A 20,955-nucleotide genomic window follows, 5' to 3' on the forward strand; every position below is an offset into this window, starting at 1 on the left:
GCACCTGGCCCTCGTTCCCAGCCGAGCCAGCCTTGGTGCCAGCCCAGCCCACACCTGCAGATGAGTCTTTCCCAGCCGAGGACCCAGGTGTCCTGGAGCAGAGAGAAGCCAAGCCCACCCGCGCCCCATCTGAATCGGTGACTCACAGCATCACCGGGAATATCAAAATGCCTTCGGGCCACTAGGTTTGAGCAGCTCGTCGCAAGGCAACAGAAAGCAGGGTGCGGGCGCGCAAACTAGTTTTTATGACTTTTATTAAATCCTTACAAAACAGAATACAAAATACCGGCGTTGACAGTTGGTGTAAAGGAAAACTTCTGAGCTGTATCAGTTCACCTGGTACAGTGGAGTTAAAGTGCTTGGACGTTTTTCCCCCACTTAAAAAAAATTTGAGTTTTTTTTTGTCTTTTTTACACATCTTAACGTTGAAACACTGCTGTGCCCCCTTCCCCCCAGCGCCAGGCTCGTTCACAGTAACGGTTCTGACCAGTCCTCCGGGCCGCACTGTCGTTGTGACAGGGGTGGGGGAGGAAGTGGCTGTCCCACCTTTGAGGAAAAAAAAAAAAAAGCTGCTCACAGCTCAGCTTTCCGGAGTAAAATGGCCATGGCGCCTGCAGCGGGCGAGAGTCCATTTGTTTCTTTTTTACAAAAAGGCAGAATCCTCGGTTGCAAAACGTGGAATCACTGATGGGCGAGAAATGATGGGGGGTGGCCTCCCCACCCCCGGAGTCTTTGGAAAGGCCAGTCCACAGATCGGCGGGTGGGCGGGACGGGGCGGTGGCCCCCCACCAGCCACCAAGGACGGCGACAATCTCCGAGACTCGGGGGACCGCAGAGACGGCACTCGAGCCCCCCACGCCTCGAGGCCCGCCCCCCCCCCCCCCACATTCAAGTATTCGTCAAGAACAGGGAAGGGAAGTCAGCTGATGTTCTGGAAAACTAACGAGACAGGACGAACAGCTAGGAGCCGGAGGGCGGTCTGGGCGGCTGCCCGCGCCCCCAACCCCGGCAGAAGCCCGTGTGCACGTGGAAAAGGAAGCCTGTGAATTGCATAGAGTCTCCCACCCGAGGACGAAGGGCGTCAGAGTCTCCCCAGCCCGGCGGGTCACGCAACGTCTGACTCAGGCGCGGGCGGAAGGGGCGCGGCAGCTGCGGCCTTTTCCTGAAGGTGGGCGGAACAGAGACGCCGCCCTGGGTGGGTCCCGCGAGACCCCGGGGACGGGGCTGAGAGAGCTTCCACGCCAGACCCGAGGGGCGGCCGGGCAGGACGTGGCCGTGGTCAGACTGAACCCTGAGAAGGGGCACTCGGGTGCCCGGGTCGGGGGTCCGCGGGACCCCCACTTCGGCTGACGGGGGCCTGTCCGGCTCCTCGCGCTTCCTCTGGCGCCCCCATTCGCGGGTGGGCACTCCCCAGTGGAGAGGCCAGGGGAGGGGCCCCGGGCAGCCGCAGCTTAAGGTCAAGGTTCGAGGGAGCCCCGATTGTCAGTCGGCGGGGGCTCCAGCGGGCGGCGCCACCCCGCCTGCCCCCAGGCCCCGCCCTTTGACAGGGGAGACGTGAGAAGCCCCCGGCCCGCCCGGGTGACTGAGGGGAGGGAAGGAGCTACCGTCTCGTCGAGGGAAGGTGGGTGGGGGTCGACCCGTCCCTGAAAACACTGTGAGGGCCGGGGAGGGGGGCGGCGAGGTCCCGCCGGCTCGGGGAGACGCCACGCCCTCCTCTCCTGAGTCACGCGGGCGGCGGGGAGCGGCCTTCACAGTACCCGGCGCATCCCGGGCCGGGGCGGCGGGAGGGCCCCACCCAGCCACAGGCCCTCCGCTCTCCTCCCCGAGCGCCTGCTCTGCGTTTAACACCATTGAAAGGGGAAAAAAAACAAAACAAAAGGAGGGAAACAGGAAAAAAAACCCAACAGCAAAAACCTTATATAAAAAGACCCCCGAGCTGAGCTTAGCGCCTCGGAATCCAGCCGGGGGAGGGCAGCCCGCTGGTCACCCGCGGGCAATAGCTTAAAAAAATCTTTAGACTTGACGGGGTGAAGGGCGGCCTATGTACAAAGGGAAGGAGAGGATCACGCGTGGTCTCCCACCAGGACCACGGGGGCCGCGGACAGGCTGGCTCGCTGCCGCCGCTGGGCCAACTTGGACTGGGAGGGCGGGGACAGCTGCAAGCAGCGTGAGGTAGCTCGGATGACCACGGGCTGCTCCTGCCCCGCCTCCTCGGCCGCGTCCTCCTCGCGCTGGGCCAGCTGCCGGTTCATGGCAATGGCCTCGGCCGCGAACGACGTGAGGTCTTTGGCGCAGCTGTTCCTGGGGACAGGGTGGGGGGTCAGCAAGGAGGGGGAGGTAGCCGCCGGCCCGTCCCCCCTGCTTCCCTCGGGACCCCCGGGGTCTGTGCAGTGCCCTGGGGGAGGGGCTGCACGCCCCAGGAAGCCCCAGACTCCGCAGGGGGCGGGAGGGGCCGGCGGACTGGAATTCGCGGTGGGGTCACAAACTCATCACCCGGTACAAGGACACCCAAGCGCTTGGACGGCTTCCCCCGCCAAGACTGAAAGAGGATCGTGTAGTCTTCTTTAAACATCTTAACATTTAGCGCCCCCTCCTGGACCCGGGGCTCCCCGCTCGGAGCCTGAGATCCCACACGGGCCTCACCTCTGCAGGACCATGGGCGTGGGCAGGGTGTTCTCCGGGGCGCACTGCAAGGAGACGGGAGAGGTGAGGCTGGAGAGCAGAGCCCGCCCGCCTCGGGGCGCCCAGCTGGCTGCGACAGCACCGGGGGTTAAGGCGGTGCACCTGCCCGGGAACCGAGCCAGGCTGGGGGGAGGGGCGCGGCCCGAGCCGGGCGAGCGTGGTGGACGTTGCCAGACCGCGTGATGGGCGGGGCCTGCCTCTCACCAAAGCTGCCCCAGTTCCCAGCAGGGGTTGGGAGCCCGCTCCAACAGCCCATCTGCCTTGACAGTGGGGCCCCAGTCTTTGCTCCCCACAGTGCCAACTTGTATTTTTGTTAAGCCCCCTGCCCTGTTGGCCTAGGCATCTGCCCCGCCAGGACAGCAACTGGGCAGAAGAAACAGCAAGCTTTTCTCAGCTTGGTGGGGACAGAGCCTTGGACGGGGGGGCAGGCCCCCGCCTGCCACCTGGCTGACCTCAGCTTGACACTCTGTTCCAGGTGAGAAGAGGCCCCTGCGCCTCCAGGACACAGGGCCTGGTGACTCACTGAGAAGCAGCTCCTGCAGTCGCAACTCAACCTGGCCAGCAGGCAGTGGGGGCCTCCCTGCTGCGCCCTTGCCCGCTCTGGGGGGTCTCGATGCTGAGCCGCCTAGGGCTGTCGTACCCTTGTGCTCTGAGTCACCCCAGCCCAATGGCAGAGGCTGGAGGCCAGCCGCCCCCCAGGCCTCCCTAGTGCTCCCACTCACCCCCTGCACCCAGGGGTGCTGCAGGACTTGGGCAGCACTCAGCCTCTGCTTGGCGTCACGGACGAGGAGCTTGGAGATGAGGTCTTTGGCAGCAAAGGAAATGTGGGCCCAGTCCTTCTCCGGAAACTCGTACTTGCCCTCCTGGATGCTCTCAAACAGCATGTTCTGGAGGGAACATGGAAGGTGGGGTGAGCTGCAGCCAGCAAGGGCTGAGGCCACGTCGCAGACGCCTGGCAGGCCTGGACCCAGAGGAGCACCGATGAGTGACAAGTTCTGTCAGGGTCCCCAGCCTCCACCAGCTGCATGTGACCTGGGCCCAGGCTTAGGGTCGGGGAAAGTGCCCTGAGCTCAGCTGGCAAGGCCAGGGGATCTGGCAGGCCAAGGAGGGCAGGGACCCACCCAACTGGCGGTGGCTGGGAGGCTGGGCCAGAGAGTGGACTCGGGGAGGCACTTGGTGGGCTCTGCTCAAGTGGGGCCCGATTTACTGAAGGGTGGCTCTGGACGGCCAGGCTCTGGGGGGATCAGGCCATGAAGCCTGAGCCTCACATGGTGGGTAGAAGGCTGGAACCTGGCCACCTCAAACCATAGGCCTCGCCCCACCTCAACTTCCTGACCCCTGACTGCTTTCTCCTGTTGGGCTGGGGAACCCAACAAGCCTCTAGAAACCCAGAAAGGTCAGGCCGGCAGTGGCCTGTGGATGTTGTCAGTGGTTGGAGGCCAGGCCCTTAGGGGTGCTCAGGGGGGTTCACAGGCCAGCTCCTCCAGGGTGGGGGGTAGGTGTGTGCATGGACCAAGCCTTGGGGTGCACTGGGCAGGCAGGGGTGAGAGTGCACGTGTGTGTGTGTGTGTGTGTGTGTGTGTGTGTGTGTGTGTGTGTGTGTGTGCCGAGGCAGGCCAGACGCGGTGCTCGGGGGAGGGGTGCACGGCAGGACCCCACTCGCACCTGGCAGGCCAGGCAGGCCTCGCCGCGGTCCCAGCCGCAGTCGCTGCCGCAGTGGCCCACGAAGGGCGGGTAGCCGCTGAGCAGGATGTAAAGGATGACGCCCAGGCTCCAGAGGTCGCAGCGCTTGTCATAGATGCTTGCCTCCTCGCTGAAGGCCTCCACCACCTCCGGGGCCATGTACTCGGCGGAGCCGCACTGCGGGCGGGAGCGGGGGCGTCAGGGCCCGCGGAGGGGGGATAGGGGGGCGCCCCGACAGGGACTTCACGGAGCCCAAAGCCAGACAGCCCTGACCGACCATTCACAGGTTGCTGAGGGAGCCAGCCCCGCCTTCGCCCTGCCGGCCAATCACAGGCTGCTGAGGTATTCGGCCACGCCCCCAACCCCCCCCGCCCAATCAACAGGTGCCGGGAGCCCGCCCAGCCTCACCGCGCCCGACCACGGCCCCGCCCAGCCGCTCTGCCCGGCCAATCAGCGGCTGTTGCTAAGCGGAAGCCAGAGTTCCGAGGCCCGAGCCGCCAAGCAGGCTCCGCACCTCGAGGTTATGCAACTGTAGCCTGGCACCGGATTCCGGGGCCATTCCCGCCCTTTCCGCCCCTGCCAGCTACCCCTCCCCCCCGCACCCCACTCGGGGCGCCCTGACCCCGCAGGCCCTCACCGGGGTGAGCAGCTCCGGGGTGGAGATGGGGGAGCAGTCCCCGTTGAGTTTGATGCCACTGCCCAGATCAAAGTCACAGATCTTCACGGGGGACACCTGGGCAGGGTCAGAAGGGGCTGTGAGGGTGGCGTCCCGACCCTGGGGGCCCTGGCCCGCAGGAAAGGCCACCCCCCGGTGCCCCTCACCTGGTTGGGGTGCTCACAGAGGATGTTTTCCGGCTTTAGGTCCCTGTGGGCGATGCCTGCAGGAAGAACCAAGAACCACGAGGGCAGGTCAGGGGTCCATGGGTGGGTGGACACATCTTCCAGGAGTCCTGGGCAGGTGGGCTGGGCGCAAGGCTAGACACCCAGGGACCCCTGGGGCAGGCAGAGTGGCCACTCACCTTTGTTGTGCAGGAAGTCCAGGGCGCTGGCCACATCCTGCACCACCACGCTGGCCTCCAGTTCGTTAAAGTGCCGCCGCTTGTGTATGTGGCTCAGGATGGAGCCTGGGCCAGGCCATGGAGCAGAACACACAGGGGTCACCTCCACTGCCCAACGGCCAGCACCCACCCCACCCTGGCAGGGAAGCCCCCACTCCGGCCTCCTCGGGTCCAGAGTCCTCCAACCTGAGCTGGCGTGTGGACCCCACAAGGCCCCTCTGATGTGCAGGCCCCCCTGAAAGGTTCTCCCTGGTGGCCCTAAACCCCCGGCCCATTAAGATCAGATGGAAAAGCCTGCCAGGCCCCACGTACCGCCCCGCATCTTCTCAAACACCAGGTAGAAACGGTCGTCTTCCTCAAAGAACTCAATCAGCTCTAGAACGTTCCTGGGGTGGGGGCAGGGAGGTGGGGGAGGAGTGAGGCTTCCTCAGGCCTGTGGGCAGCCACAGAACTGCCCAGCAGGGGCCCGCCTTCTCCACCCCACCTACCCACAGGAAGGCTGCGCCCGGGGCCACGGGCCTGCTTCCGCCTTGCCCACCTCGGACTGTCAGCCTGCCTGCCACTGGGCCCACCCACAATGCCCAGCACAGGGCCTGGCACATTGTGGGTGCTCACTAAGTGCTTGCTGGGGGTGATGAGGCACTCGGGCCCATTCAGCCACTGAAAGATGGCTCGGGGCCCAGTGTTGTGAGGGTAGGTCACATTACCTGTGTCCCTGGCACTGATACAACATCTCCACCTCCCGGAAAACCCTACTCCGAATGTGGCCCGGCTGCTTCTCAATGATCTGAAATGTCAGCGGGGGGAGGACACACACACAGACACCAACTGGGTCAGCCAGACCCCCTACAGCCTGAGACCCGCCCCCCCTCCCCTGCCAGAAACTTCCCCTGTCAGAAACTTCTCCTGTGTCACGCGTGAAGCTCGTCAGAGCTTAGATTTTAAAGTTCTGGAAAGCGGAGCTATCCTATGGGGGCCCAGAATTTACTGAAAGTCAATACTGTGGTGTCAGAACAAACTGGGGGCAATGTGTTTCCCCAGAGGCATCACAGGAGGGGCGAGCGGGACAGGAGCCGGTAGCTCTCTGCCCCTGACTGCCACAAGCCTTGGGGTGTATTTGGGGCCTGGAGCCCCTGCAAGATACTCCTTCAGGGCAGCAGGTTCCTTAGCCTAGCGGCCTGCTCTCCCTGACCAGGAGACTTGGGGGCCACTGTGCTGGCTCACACACCACCCAGGGGACTGGAGGGGCCTAGGGGCGCCTGGCTGCCAGCCAAGACATCCCATTTGCCTGGGAACCAGTCTGGACAGATGCCCCAGCCCCGTAAGCCCAAGTCTGTTTCAGGCCAGGTCAGTGGGCACAGCCGCCCAGGACCCCAGAGCCTCAGGAAACCAGCCCACGCCTCTGCGCCCACCCCCCTCTGGCACCCAGGAGCTCTAAGGACAGGAGGGTTCTGGGCCCACCGCCTGGGGTGAGCCGCTTCGCTCCCAGAGAGGGGAGGTCAAAAAGCGCGTGCCAAAAAAAAAAGAAGTGCGTGCCAGCTCTTTCCCAGCAAAGCCAGGCCGCACACACCTCCTGGGAACCTCTTCCCAGGTTGGACCTAGGGCCCCCTCTCACGAGGTGGGTGGGCGGCCTGGGTCACCACTGTGCCCAGGGCTCCCGGCCCACCAGCAGCCTGGGGGAGGGGACGTGGTGTGCTCCACTGGCCAGGCTCCAGCAGCAGGCGGGCACGCACATCCACTGGTCACTGGGGCTCGGCCACCACCCTAAGCACTGTCCGACCTGTCTAGTGACAAATACACCTGCCCCACAGAGGGGCAGAACCACCAGATGCCAGGGCTCCTTGAGATAATGCCAGCAGCCGTGCCCTCCTGGAGTTACCTGAACCTCATTCCATCCCTTGGGAATGTGGCTAGGGCCCCCCACTCCACGGAGGAGACAGCGGTCCCTCTTGAGAGGGGACGGCCTTCTGAGGGGTCACACACGGTACAACTAACCCAACCCTCGGAGCCTTGGTTTCCCTGTCCGTCAGAGTGACAGAAGCCAGGCTGCCCAGCAGGGGCCTGAGGAAGGAGGACACTGACCGTGCAGAATGTGCTTGATGCCTGCTAGGTGTGCAGTCCTATGGCACCATCACACACCCAACCCGGTCGCTCCCAGGGGGTGGGGACCACAGCCACCCTGGTCACCACGCTTCCACCAGGGCCTGAGGCTTCCGGGCCAGCCCGCTTGCCACTGTGCACCTGGCCCTCCTTCCTGGGCAGCCAGCCTCCTGTTACCCCACCCAGCCCAGATGCAGGGTCACGAGGGAAGCCTGGAAGGCTTTTTGGAACGCAGGGTCTGACGCCCGGCCAGGCAACGCAGGCTGCGCAGGCGCACACTGGGTCAGAGGCGGCCCAGGGCTTGCAGGAGGCTCTTGCAGGCCTTCCCTGGTCTCCCCTGATGCCCAGCTCCCCCAGGGCCCCGAATAGGGCATTGCCTTTCAATGTTTGTAACCAGTACAGGGAAGCATTCGTCATCCCTGGGGACAGGGGCCTGGCCCGAGTGACCCAGCAGGTGAGCATCAGCTCTGACTGAAGCCCCCAGTTCTCGGCGGTCCCTCTGGCACCAGGTCCTTGGCCACCTGTGCAGCGGGGCCACCCCTTGTCACTTCTCACCCGGACTTGGGGGCTCAGCCCAGGCTGACCTGGATTCCCAGGTGTGGCCTGAGGCACCAGCCTTGAGGCCATTTTTAGACACTGGTTTTCCCCGCCTGCCAGTCCGGCAGCTCAAATGCCAGCTCCCCTCCTTTTGCCACCCCTGGAGGGTGCCAGATCCCAGGCACGGCTGGGGAGGGGCGAGGGGGCCGCCCAGGTGCTGGGGCCTGTCTCACCTTGACGGCATACTCCTGGCTGGTGATGAGGTTGACGCAGGTCTGCACACGGGCGTGGGCACCCTCCCCAAGCACGTCCTCCTGCAGCTGGTAGACGTCTGCGGAGCAGGGGGCCGGTGAGAGCCACCCTGGGCCGGCCCATCTCCCCGACGCCGCTGCCCCCGCCGGCCCCACTCACCTTCGAACCTGCCTGAAAAGCTGTCGGTGGCCCGGCACCTCTTCTTCTTCTTGCTCCTTTTCTTGGCATCGGGGATGTCGATGGGCTGGCTTGCAGGCATATCTGTGCAGGGGGAGCTAGAGGTGAGGCCCGCCTGGCTCAGGAGGTGGCCCAGCCCTCTGCCACCGCCAGAGGCTCGCCCTCCCCTCCAGCCCCTCACCAGGGCGGGCCGGGCACTCCAGGACGAAGTCAGGCTCCCCGTGGTGGGCCTGGTCTAGGGAGAAGGCCAGTTCGAAAGGATTCTGCCCCTGCAGGAGAGGAGAGGACAGAGCTCAGGCCCCAGCCCTGCGGGGCAGTTTGCTCTCATTTAGCTCCCCGAATCCTGGGGTCCAGGTGGCCAGAGTGCCCCAGTCTCCACGTCCGCACGCTGCGGAGCAGAAAGCCTGGCTCTGCCTGACCACAAGGAAATGGACCTTTCACCCCCAGCCCAGGGCCCTCGGGGCCTCTGGGGAGGGGGTGTGGTATGGGAAGAGGCCAGACGCAGGCAGGGGAGGGGGTGCCGCCTCCCAGGCCAGGGCTGAGTCGCCGTGGGGCACCAGGCCACGTTTTGAGCCTTGGTTTGCTCACCTGCAGGATGGGGCCAGCACCACAGCATGGCTGACCGCCCGCGCCCCTGCCGTGCCCCGGCGCAGGGATCAAAGGCGCAGGGCAGCCAGTGGGAGGGAGTGAGTCAGCGGCTTCCCGGAGCGGGGCTCCCAGCCAGGCGGCCCTGCCTGCTTTCCCATGGCTTCCTGGTCTCAGTCTCCCCTCTGTGTAATGGGGCACCACTGCCCTCTTTGCCTCTCACTGTCCGCTCATCCCCACTGCACCTCCCGGCCCGAGACGATTCCCGCCACCACACCTCTGCTCCTGATGCGCCCACAATGCGCCCCGTCCCCCAGATCTGCGCCTCTCTCCTGGTCCGACCCCCTCGCTCGTCTGCTTCCAGCTCCGCACCGCTGGGACCCGGCTCCGGGGTATCACGGGAAAGGCACCTGCGGTCTCCCGCGTGAGCACCGGGCCGCTCCCTCGCCCGGCCACAGCCGCACTGTCCCGTGTACCCTCAGACACACCAGGATGGAGCCCCTCACAGGCCGCGGTGTCCAGCTAAGGAAACAGCCCTTGAGCAGGAAGGGGCCTGCTCAAGGTCACCTGACAGCCCCCGGGACTGGGGCGGGGTGCGTGGGATCCTAACAAGGGAACGAAGGCAGCTGGGGTTCCTCCAGTTTCTGCGGATCCAGCGTGAGGACTGGCAGCCCCCGGCAAAGCACGAGGCTGAGGCTTTAAGGCTGAGGCTCTGAGGCCCCACCGTGTTTCTCTAGGAGTTTGCTCTCATTTAGCTCCCCGAATCCTGGGGTCCAGGTGGCCAGGGCTTCAGGTGGGCGTGGGGGCCCTGTACAAACAGCGGTGGCTCCAGCTCTGATGCTGGAGGACCTGGGTCAAGTCACTGCCTCCCTCTGGGCCTTGGGACAAGGGGAAGCAGGTCTCCAGCAGGAGGGCCATCTGGCAGAGAAGGAACTCCGGGAGAGCCCCAGGGAGATACCCAGGGGCCTAACAGCAGAAGGGGCCAGGCCAGATTCCTGCAGACGGGAGGCCCGGAAGCCAGTCCGGCAGCACAGGGGCAGGCAGAGGTCACAGGGAGCGGCTGAAAAACAGGCGTGGGCCCTCCCGGCCTCGCCACCCACCCGCCCTGCAGATAGTTGCTAGGAGGCCCAGCGGGCGGGGGAGGGGAGGAGGGCGGCGCTCCAGCCTGTCGGCGCAGGATCGTCCACCAGCACCTGCCTCTGCCGGCCCAGGGGTCCGGCACCCCCGGGGAGCCAGGCACACGGCTGTGCCAGTACCGCAGTCAGCGCTCTGAGAAGGCTCAGTCCAGGGGCGTCTGGAGGCGCCAGGCGGCTCCCTCCTCCCAGAAGGAGGGGCCCCAGCGTGGCAACGTGGGGGTGATCAGGAGGGAGGGTGGACGTGAGGCTCGGGGCCAGCGGCGGCCCTCACCAGCTACTTCACCTCGGCCTAGTGACCTCAGCTCCGAGCCTGACCAGCACCCAGGGGTGACTCGAAAGGACCACGTAAGGGCATGAGGACCTCAGGGGGCCTGTCACCGACCCCACACCCCCGTGCCAACCTCCAATGCAAAGAGCTGGACCCTGGAGAGAAGGGGCGGCCAAGCCACCAAGGTGAAGGGACACTAGCCATGCCAGCTCCTGTGTCCCTGTCACCACGTGCGGGGGGTGCTAAGACAAATGCCCACGCTGTCCAAGGCTCCACTCTCCCATGTGGAAATGGGGAAAAATACATCAGAGACACCTGGCAGACGCTGCTGCCAGGCTGAGGGGAGGGAGGTGGCTGCGGCCCGAGGAAGCTTGGGGTGCAGCGGGAGGAGACACGTAGCGAGGCCGGCCTCTGGCCACCAGGAGGGCCACCTCAGAGCCAGCACTCCCGGCCCAGTGTCCCTCCAACTCCCTCAGGACTCCCACATTCCCACCTCAGCGCTGGGCTCTCGCACGGCCTGCAGAGGCCAACCCATAGTACCAGGCAGTGTTGCCAGGCCAGGCCCAGGGCTGGCTGTGGGCCTCCAGTCAGCAGGCCTTGGCAGGAGGTGGCTGGAACCATCCAGAAAGTTCGACTTTGCTTTGGCCACTGTGCCGGCCCCACGCGCTGACCCCATCTCAGCTCCCACCCAGCCCCCAGAGGGGACAGACCACCACCAGTGACGTCTCAAGTCCACCCTGCTCCCGCCCTGCCCTGAACACTTGGACGTGCCAAGGCTGTGGCTGCCCTGGGGGGAGAAGCCAGAATGACAGGCGTGTGGGCAGGGGTGGGGCGCTGGCCCAGGACGCTGGCTGGACGGGCCTGGGAATTTTAACCCAAACAGTCTCAGCTCGCTCCTCCCACCCTGGTGTGCAGTTCGCTTGTAGGCGCGCGCGTACTCACACACTCACACATGCACATACACCCAGGTCTTGCCTTCTCTAGAGGGCAACAGGTTCTTGCCCAAGAAGGCCCAGGGAAGCCATTACATAACGCGGCCAGCGGGGTGGGGTGGCCGCTGACATCACTGTGTCCCCTGGGCCAGGCCCTGTGGGGTCCCTGCCTAGCACCTGCCTGCCCCCCCACCCCCAGGCTCGCTCATCTGAGACTAGAACTGCAGCGGCCCCATGCCACAGCCGTGGGGCCCGCCGCAGAAACTTCCTGCTCCGACAGGAAATAGCCTTGGGCCTGGGGTGTCTGGGAGGTGCTGGGCTGGAAGGGCATCCAGTCCACTGCCCCATTCTGCAGACCACCCAGGAGTGTGTAGGGGAGGCCTGCAGCCCTGCCTGGGGTTCCAGAAGGAAGGGCCCCTCAGACCCCCGCAGGCCCCATGACGCTGGGGACCGGACTGTGGCCTGCTGACAGTCCCCAGCAGTGCACACTCGGCTGGGCTCTGCAGGGGACGCACAGCCAGGGGCCCCCACGGGCAGGACGCCCCTCAGCCCTGCCCGGGGTTCCTGGAGGAAAGACCCCAGAGGCCCCAGGGCGCTAAGGACTGTGGCCTACTGAACTGCCCCCTGCTCACCATACCAGCACATGCCTAGCTCGGGTCGGCAGGGGACACATATGTAGGGGTCCCCAACCCGGTTTGGGGCTTCTAGAAGAAAGACCCGACAGGTCCCAGGGTGCTTGAGATTGGACTGTGGCCTGCTGACACCGCCCCCCCCGACAATGCACACCAGGCTGGGGCAGCTCCAGGCGAAGGGTGGGGAGCTGGCACGAGCCCCGGTGGGTATCCTGGGGGGCGGGTTCCGCGTCCCGCCACCGGCCACTCGGGTGGTCCAGCCCCGGGCGGCCCCAAGACGACCCGGCCCTCACCTTGAAGGAACGGTGGAAGCCCTGAAGTTCGGCTGTTTTCTTCTGCACCATCTTCTGTCCGGGCCCCGCCAGCGGGGGAGGGGACGCGGGGCCCGGGGGGCGGCCCGTGGGCGGGGGGCGGCCGGTGAGGGGACCCTGTGGGCGGGAGCAGACAAAGGAGGGCGTTGAGTGGCCGCGGCCGGCGCGCCGGGAGCCCGGGCCAGGGCGGCGAGGCTCCGTGGGGCCCGCTCTCCGCGTCAGGGTCGGGGTCGGGCCGGGGTCGCTGGGCCACACTCACCGGGGTCGGGCTCGGGCCGGGGCCGCAGTGCCGCCGCCCGAGACGCGTAGCCCGGAGCCCGCTGCGCGGACCGCGCGGGGAACAGCGCCGCCGCCGCCGCCGCCGCCGCCGCCGCTGCCGCCACCGCGGACTCCTCCGCTAAGGCCGCCACCGCCGAGAGGAGCCGGGCGGGCCGCGTCGCCGCCACTTTTATAGGCCAGGCTCGCCACCACCACCCCCAGCCCCCGCCCCCGCCCCGACGCAGACCCCGCCCCTCATGGCTCCGCCCATGCACGCACGGCGGGGGCGGGACTGGAAGGCCGCTCTGGCGGCGGGGCGTGTCTGCGCGCCTGCGCCGTGTGGTGCGCGGGGTTCGGGGGGCGGGACCCGGGAAGGGTCCTGGCGGGCGTGGGCAGGGTTGCTGGAGGCTCCGGGAGACCCGCAGGACCCTGACACTGAGCCCAAGCCCGGCCCTGACCTCTGGCAACAACCGCAGTCTGTCGGCCGGGGCCTAGAATACACTGACTCCTTTGGGCGACACCCCTGCTCTAGAACCTGCCATGGCTCCCTCTTGCATCTCTGTTCTAGGATCTGCCGTGGCTCTCTTTTTGGGTTTCCCGATCCTGGCCCCAGCTGTCGTGCAGGCGCACCCAAACAGGCTTATAGGCCCAGCTGCCTCCCCAGGTTGCTTCCCAAGAGTTCACGTGATTGTTGGCTGGGAAAGGGGACCACATTAGGGGGTGGGGACAGACCTGTGAAGGACTGTCCTCCCGTCCTGCAAAGGAGTGCTTCGCCTGCCTGATGGAGAGAAAACCCAAGGGGTGGGGGCGACCAGGACGGGAGGCAAAACACAACCCCATTTTGGCTGGGGCCCCTGACCCAGGCTCTGAGAGAATCAGTCAGTTCTCTGTCCCCGCAGCCCAGTGGTGCATGGTCCTCAGACCCGTGTCTGGACTCTTAGTATTACAGGCCTGCGGAGGGAACTGTCCTCCCTCTCCTCCAGGCCCCAGCCTGTCCTTTCAGAGGCTTCCCACCACCCACCCCCAACTGTCCCCCAACGAGGCCTGAGCTGGACCGTCCCCTTGCCTGTTAGGCTACCTCTATTTCTGTGCTGCCCCCCAAGGCCACAGCTCAGGCCACAGGAGCTGTAAGACCTGACCTCAGCCAGCTCTGGGGTGTTTGGAGGGACCTGCAGGGAGCTCACCGGCCAGCCCCCAGCCCTCCCCTGCCCCGTGCGTGTGCGTGTGTACGTGTGAGTGTGTGTGTGTGTGTGTGTGTGTGTGTGTGTGTGTGTGTGTGTGTGTCTGTAGACACACGTTGGCTCCAGGTGCTGGGGTGGGGCTGCTGGACTTGCCTGCCCAGGGGAAGCCTCAGGCTCCTTCCTCATCATCCCCACCCCCCTCCTTACTGGGCTGTCCCTCTCTGTGTGTACACCGTCACCTGCAGGTCTTCATGTGCTTCTGGATGGCATGGGTGTGTACAGATGCCCCTCGCCAGAAGGCCAGCTCTGAGAAAGCCCAGATCCCCGCACTGCTGGTCCAGCACCCAGCACAGGGCCTGGCACACACACAGGAAGTGCTCACTGAATAGTGCTGAAAAGAAAGGATGTATTTAAGCATGTGTGAGTGCGTATGTGCATGTCTGTGTGCACGCATATAGGGGTTGGGTAAGGTCTGAGCTTCCTGAGGCTGCTTCTGGAGCCCAGAAGTCTGAAATCAAGGTGTCATCAGCAAAGCCACACCCTCTCTGAAGGCTATAGGGGAGGATCCTTCCTACTTGTTCCAGCTTCTGGTGGTTGCTGGCAATCCCTGGTGCTCCTTGGCTCATGGCCTCATCACCTTAACTCTGCCTCATTGTCACGGGACCATCTTCTCTGTCTGTGTCTCTCCTCTCTCCTAAGGACACCAGTCATTGCATTAAGGCCACCCTAGGGACTTCTCTGGAGGTCCAGTGGTTAAGACTCCATGCTTCCAGTGCAGGGGGCACAGGTTCGATCCCTGGTCAGGGAACTAAGATCCCACCTGATGCAACCAAAAAAAAAAAGGCCACCCTAATCTAGTACAACCTCATCTTAATTTGATCACACCTGCAAAGACCCTGTTTCCAAATGTCACATTCACAGGTTCTGGATGTTGGGACGTGGACATATCTTTCTGAGGCACGCAGTTCAGATCAGACAGGAAGGGGACCCAATTTCTGGTGTGTGGCTGTGATACATCTATCTCCTGGTGCGGGTGTTTAGCTGTGTCCATCCTCATGTGTGTATCCATGGGGGTTGCCGGTCACGCTGACCTCAGGGAATAGAAATGAACTGAGGTCTTGCTTCAAGGCCATATTCCTCGGTCCAGCCGAGCTCAGTTCCTGGGCAGCCTGATTTGGGAGTCCGGCTGGTGGGGGTAGATTTTTTTTCCCAAAGCCAGAAGCACCATCCAGCCCTGGGCGCTGCTCAGAGGAACTGCCTTACCCTCACGCAGCCTGGACAGATGGTCCCTTGCTGGGCCCAGTACCACAGGTTGGGAAACAGGAAGCTCAGAGATGGGAAGATGACCCCCGGGCCTTTGGGGTCCTTCCACCCAGCCCTGCTGACATCTGGGGCCTGGATCATTCTCTGTGCGGGGCCGTCCTGGGCACTGTGGGCTGTTGAGTGGCATGCCCACCCACTCAATGCCAGGAGCCCTCCCAGTCATGACGACCACAAATGCCTCCAGACACCGCCCAGCATCTCCTGGGGGGAGGATCACCCCCTAGGTAAGAGTCATTGCTTCTGCCCACTGGATGCACTGAGTCCTGCCATCCCCCCACCCCGTGTGTGAGGAGGGTGGCCACCAAGGGAGCACTTGTGTGAGTGCTGGGAGGGGTCCTGGTGCACACACGGGCTCTTCAACCAGGGTAGGGGCCATACGTGTGTGTGCACACACATGGGCTTCTGTGTTGGAAACACGAGTGCCTGCATGTGTGCGTGTGTCCATGGGTGCATACAGGCATATGCATACAGTCGCCACACGTCCCCCCAGGAACAGGACAGGTTGGAGACTCACCCAAGCCCTCAGGAGGCACCTAAGCCCCCAAGGCTGAGAAGTGGGATTGGCCTTGGTGCGGGCCCCTGTGGGTGCCTGGGCTGTGGTAGCCAGGGCGAGGCAGCCAGGCCCAGCCCCAGCCCGGCCTGCACTAGGTGGGGGTAGGGTACTGCTAGTGGGAATGGGGGAGCGGAGGGACCTCTGTGCTTGGCCTGCTGGCTCTGGGGCCTCAGCCCTGTCCTGCCACAGGCCGGCTGCCAGACCCAGCCAATTCTGTCATCTTCCTTGACCTCATGTACAGGCCGAGCTCCCAGAGGTGCTGGGCGCCCAGGGGCTGGGAGGTAGCTGGGGGCCTGGCCACGCTGCCCACCTTACCTTGGGCCCCAGGAGTCTTGCCTGACACTGGGCGATTGAGCCAGAAAACCTGGGGCCCGGCCCCTCCTCCTCTTGCCAGCCAGTTTCTTCCATCCCTTCGGAGTGCATTCGGGGTTGGGGCAGTGACACAGTGAGGGGCAGGTCCAGCAGGGCGAAGGACGACACAGAGCAGTGGGCAGGACAGGCAGAATCCAGGGCAAGGATACTCCCGCCACCCAAAGGATAGCATGGGAGCTGGCCAGCTGCAGAAGGGGGCTCAGGATTGCTCTGGGGGACTTGGAGTTGGCAGGCGCTGGCCTGATAAAGAAGGACAAGGCTTCTGCAGCAGTTGGAGCAATTCCCTGGCTCCAGGGCCTTCCCCTCCCCTACCCCAGCTTCCCCTGGGATACCCTAGGGGACCAGGAGGACAGGGGTGCTGGCCCCCATCTTCCACCCCAGTCATGGAGGGGACTTGGCAAGCCTTAGGCCAAAGGGGCAGAGAATCAGCTTTCTGAGAAGCCCCTCCCTTCTGCAAGGTGACTCTCTTCCCATGTTGTATATGGTCTCCCCCAAACCCCAGAGGAGACACGAGGCAGGACATGATGCTGAGCCCTAGGGCCTCTGCTTCCCCTTACCTCCTATGAGCCAGAAGGCAGGCTGGCTGGCTGGGTGGGGTCCATTCTGACCACCTTCCCCTGGGTCTGGTTGGGCAGCCAGAGCCCTGGCATCCTGGGGCCTCAGTCGTGTAGAGTTCACCTCCTGGACGGCATCCAAGGGACCCCAGGACAGCTCAGGGCCTAGAAACCCAGCAGGTGGAGCCCCCAGATTTAGCAAATAAAAATACAGGACGCCAAGTTAAAGCTGAATTTCAAGGCTTCCCTGGTGGCGCAGTGCTTCAGAATCTGCCTGCCAATGCAGGGGACACGGGTTTGAGCCCTGGTCCGGGAAGATCCCACATGCTGCAGAGCAACTAAGCCCGTGCGCCACAACTACTGAGCCCGCGCTGTGCAACACGAGAAGCCACTGCAATGAGAAGCCCGCGCAAGGCAACGAAGAGTAACCCCTGCTCGCCGCAACTAGAGAAAGGCTGCACGCAGCAACGAAGACCCAAAGCCGCCAAAAATAAATAAATAAAATTAAAAAAGATTATAAAAAAAAAAAAAAGTTGAGGGCTTCCCTGGTGGCGCAGTGGTTGAGAGTCCGCCTGCCGATGCAGGGGACACGGGTTCCTGCCCCGGTCCGGGAGGATCCCACATGCCACGGAGCGGCTGGGCCCGTGAGCCATGGCCGCTGAGCCTGCGTGTCCGGAGCCTGTGCTCCGCAACGGGAAGGGCCACAACAGTGAGAGGCCCGCGTACTACAAAAAAAAAAAAAAAAAAAAAAAAAAAAAAAGTTGAATTTCAGATAATGAATAACTTTCCAGTGTAATTCCCAGGCATAAGTATATTCCATGCGTAAGTATATCCAAAACAATTATTCTTTGTTTATCTGAAATTCAGATTTAAATGGGTGTCCTCTAGTTTATCTGGCAAACTTACCAAGGGGTAATGGTGAGACCTTTGTCTCCCACCATTATTTATTTATATATTTTTATTTTTGGCTGTGTTGGGTCTTTGTTGCCGCGTGTGGGCTTTCTCTAGTTGCGGGAAGTGGGGGCTACTCTTCTTTGCGGTGCACAGACTTCTCATTGCAGTGGCTTCTCTTGTTGTGGAGCACGGACTGCAGGCGCACGGGCTTCAGTAGTTGTGGCTCGCGGGCTCTAGAGCGCAGGCTGCAGGCGCACGGGCTTAGTCTCTCGGTGGCATGTGTGATCCTCCTGGACCAGGGCTCAAACCTGTGTCCCCTGAATTGGCAGGTGGATTCTTAACCACTGCGCCACCAGGGAAGTCCCTGTCTCCCAACATTAAAAAGAGGCACCTGTTTGGTGTGATTGTGTGTGAGTGTGAGCAGATCGGGGTGTGTGTATGTGTGTCTGTGCACATTTAGAGAGGCACTGAGCCTGTGTCTGTGTAGGGCAGACTGTGCACAGGTGGGAGTGGAGGTAAAGCCCGTGCTTGGGGCCAGTGCTGGGACCTCTGCAGTATCCTCATGAGCCCATGCCTTTGCGGAGGCATGCCTCCCTCCTCTGCTCAGGCACCTTAGGCTCAGAGCGGGCACAGGGCTGGCCCTAAAGCACTGAGAGGTTATGGAAGGAGCCAGATCCCAACGCAGCTTCTGAGCTAGGATCAGGGTGTCAGAATCAGGGTCGGTCGGCACTCGGTGCTTGGGTGACTGTGAGCATAAGGGGAAGGTAGAGTTGGAATCCTGGGCTGGAGCCCAGCCTGGCCTGTGCCCCCTCTGCATGTTCCCACCTGTCTGGACCCCCAGAAATAGGAACCACCAGCTCCCGGTCTTATCAGGTCCCCAGATAAGTGAGGGTCATGGGCAGAGTCATCACTGGGCCCTTGCTGGGCTGGGGCCTCCGGCCGTGGGGCCCAGCAGCAGGAACATCTGATGCAAGTGGCTGTAAGTGTCCCTTCCTACTGGCTGACTCACAGCCCGCTCCATTCCAGTGGCTCAGCAGTCCTGGGGACGGAGCCAGGCCCGCTGTCCTCTGTGGGGGTGGGGAGAGGGCAGGGAGAAGGGAAAGCAGGGGCGGGTGTGGCCAGGAGCTCGGAGCTGGCCCGCCTGCCTGGCTGTGGGTGTGTGCAGCCGTGCGGCCCGCTCTGCTGTGATGGTGGCGGCTGTGTAGCCTCCCAGGGGTCAGTCACTGAAAGTCCCCAAGGGAGGGGTGGGGGTGGGGTCGGGGGCTGAGCAGTGCTGGCCCAACTGACGGCCAATGGCTGCCACTCTGCAACTGGGGATGGGGCGCTTGGCTTGTCATCCCGCTTTCCCTCCATGTCCAAGGCAGTGGACACCCAGGTGGCTCTCAGGGGAGCCAGGTCTCCCACTCCCAGCTGACCTCTCCCCAACAGTGATCTGGGCGTCACGTACAAGAGCCCTTAGTTTTGAGGAGGGTGGGGGGCTTTCCCCAGAACCTGTGGATATGAAACCTTAATGTGGCAGAAGGAACTTTGCAGATGAGATTAAGGGCCGTGAGATGGGGGTGATCCTGGATTAGGGGTCGGGCAGTGTCATCCCAGGGTCCTTATAAGAGGGAGGCAGGAGGGTCAGAGGCAGAGAGAGACGGGAGAGGCGCGCTGCTGGCTGTGTGGATGCAGGAGGGGCCTAGAGTCAGGGATGCGGCGCCTCTAGAAGCTGGAAAAGGCGGGAACCGCTGCTCCCCTGGACCCTCCGGACCAGCCCTGCCCACACCTGGATTCAACCCCGTGAGACCCGAGTCAGACTCCTGACCTCCAGGACTGTCAGAGATTAAATTTCTGTCATTTTGAGCCCCTAAATCTGTGGCAACTTGTTACAGCGGCCCTAGGAGTTTCATACAGGCACCAACACCCGCAGCATCCCAGAGTTCCCATTTAGCAGATGAGCAAAATGAGGCAAGTCCAGCCGGGTCCGGAGGAGGCCAACCGACCCCGGCTTCCCGGCCAGGGCCCCTGATGGGGCTGGGGACAGGGGCGATGTGTTCAGTGGGCCTCGCAGCCTGGACTCCTGGGCCCGGTGTCTGCTGACCTGCCAAAGGCCCCAGAGACCGCTGTGGCCGGAGGAGGGGGGTTCTGCCTGACCACGGAGCTGGCGCAGGGACCAGCCTCCAAGAATGTCCTCCCCCGGGGTCGGATTTGCTTGTGCTGCTAAATGCTCGAGCCGATCTGCTGCCTGGCGTGTGACCCGGCGCCTTTGAACCCTCCCCGCCCTCTGCAGCGAGACGCCAGCGGCGCCCAGCCCGTTCCCACGCCGTGACCCCCGCCAGGCATGCCCTCCCCGGGGCGCCTCCTCCTCATTCCAGTCGCGGGGACTCCCGGGGGGCCCACCGCCGGCTGCCCTGGGGTGGCCGTCGGCCTGGGGCGGCGGCGGGGGACGCCGTGGACTGCAGGACTGGGTGCCCTGGGGACCCGGGCTGCGGCGCCTGCGCTCTGGCTCTGGCGCGGGGCCCCTCTGCCCGCTACGGGACCGGTTGCCGGGCAACGCGTTTGCGTCACCGAAACCGGCACTGGGCCCGGGCTCCCCTGGAGCGGGAGGCCGGGCCCTGGCGCTGGGCCAATAGAATTCTAGGGACTGAACGCGAAGGGCGTGGCCTCGGCCTGCCCACCGGCCAATGGGGTTGTTGTTGTCGAGGTCGCGCTAGGAGGGCCGCGCCCCTTTAAAGGGATCGCGCTCATCTCACCGCGTTGGGCTTGCCTACGGGTTCTGAGAGAAGAACACGGCGCGGGGTTAGGGGTCCGCGTGTCTCTCTGAGCCTCAGTTTCCCCAGGTGCGCATAGCAAGGGCACGTGCATCCAGAGCCCGCAGCTCCCCCAAGGGGCCCCCTGCATTTATGCAGTGCCAGTTTGCACCTGGACCCAATGCGGCGCCATCCCCCCGCCCCCCGCCCCCCGCAGGATGTCCCTGGCCGCACGGCTTTAGGGCGATCGCGTCCCCAAGAAGACCATACTGCAGCTGGGGGGCCAGGTTTGTCCTCAGGCCTGGGCCCCTGCGCCAACCCCTCCTCCTCAAGGGCTAGGAAACATCCCTTACAAGGACCCCTTCTCCACCTGTAGGTCTGGGAGGTTGGTTCCCCTGTCCTCAGGTCTCAATGCCCCGGCACTATACCCACCCGCCCTCAGTTCCGACAGGGGAAGGCAAAAGGGGTTGGTGGTGAGGGTCTATTTCCCGTGGACTCTGGGGGGCAATGGCCACAGCTACGATGTCCCTCCACTCTGGATGGACCCTACTCTCTGCTGTCAGGTGGCCCATGTCAATGAAAGACAAATCAGGAGTAAGAAGTGACATTGGCTGATCCAGGGTGCAAAGATCAGCAGAAGTGACCCCTCCAAAAAACCATTCACCTGCACCCTCTGTGTCCCAAGACTGGAGTCCCCCCAGGGGTGGCCTGTGGTGCCTGGAGATGCCTGCGGCC

General features: G+C 63.8%; 1 protein-coding gene across 4 annotated transcripts; it reads right to left on the bottom strand.

The window, feature by feature from the left end:
* Positions 1-731: 731 nt before the first annotated feature.
* MKNK2 (MAPK interacting serine/threonine kinase 2) lies at positions 732-12,632 on the bottom strand. Of its 4 annotated transcripts, none has more exons than XM_060145711.1 (14): positions 12,613-12,631; positions 12,336-12,470; positions 8,671-8,758; positions 8,472-8,573; positions 8,294-8,391; positions 6,131-6,210; positions 5,736-5,809; positions 5,385-5,489; positions 5,188-5,243; positions 5,003-5,098; positions 4,348-4,542; positions 3,405-3,569; positions 2,644-2,687; positions 732-2,295 (listed from the first exon to the last, which is right to left on the bottom strand). In XM_060145711.1, the coding sequence occupies exons 2-14, from the start codon at positions 12,384-12,386 to the stop codon at positions 2,064-2,066; spliced, it is 1,386 nt and encodes a 461-aa protein (XP_060001694.1). In that variant the 5' UTR covers positions 12,387-12,470; positions 12,613-12,631; the 3' UTR covers positions 732-2,063. The 4 variants fall into 4 exon arrangements, with proteins under 4 accessions (XP_060001694.1, XP_060001693.1, XP_060001695.1 ...); XM_060145710.1 differs by having other exon boundaries at positions 732-2,301; XM_060145712.1 differs by lacking the exons at positions 5,736-5,809; positions 8,671-8,758 and having other exon boundaries at positions 732-2,301; positions 12,613-12,632.
* Positions 12,633-20,955: the final 8,323 nt, after the last annotated feature.

Source organism: Lagenorhynchus albirostris, chromosome 3 (assembly GCF_949774975.1).
Source record: "Lagenorhynchus albirostris chromosome 3, mLagAlb1.1, whole genome shotgun sequence".
Taxonomy (NCBI): Eukaryota; Metazoa; Chordata; class Mammalia; order Artiodactyla; family Delphinidae; genus Lagenorhynchus; species Lagenorhynchus albirostris.

What these genes read in the sequence shown, in the direction of transcription:
- MKNK2 (XM_060145710.1), bottom strand. Translation starts at nt 12,386, where the DNA reads ATGGTGCAGAAGAAAACAGCCGAACTTCAGGGCTTCCACCGTTCCTTC. An exon ending in GCCAGGAGTATGCCGTCAAG is followed by an intron (nt 6,211 to 8,293) that starts GTGAGACAGGCC and finishes CTGACATTTCAG; the next exon opens with ATCATTGAGAAGCAGCCGGG. An exon ending in TCTGTGAGCACCCCAACCAG is followed by an intron (nt 5,099 to 5,187) that starts GTGAGGGGCACC and finishes GACCCTGCCCAG; the next exon opens with GTGTCCCCCGTGAAGATCTG.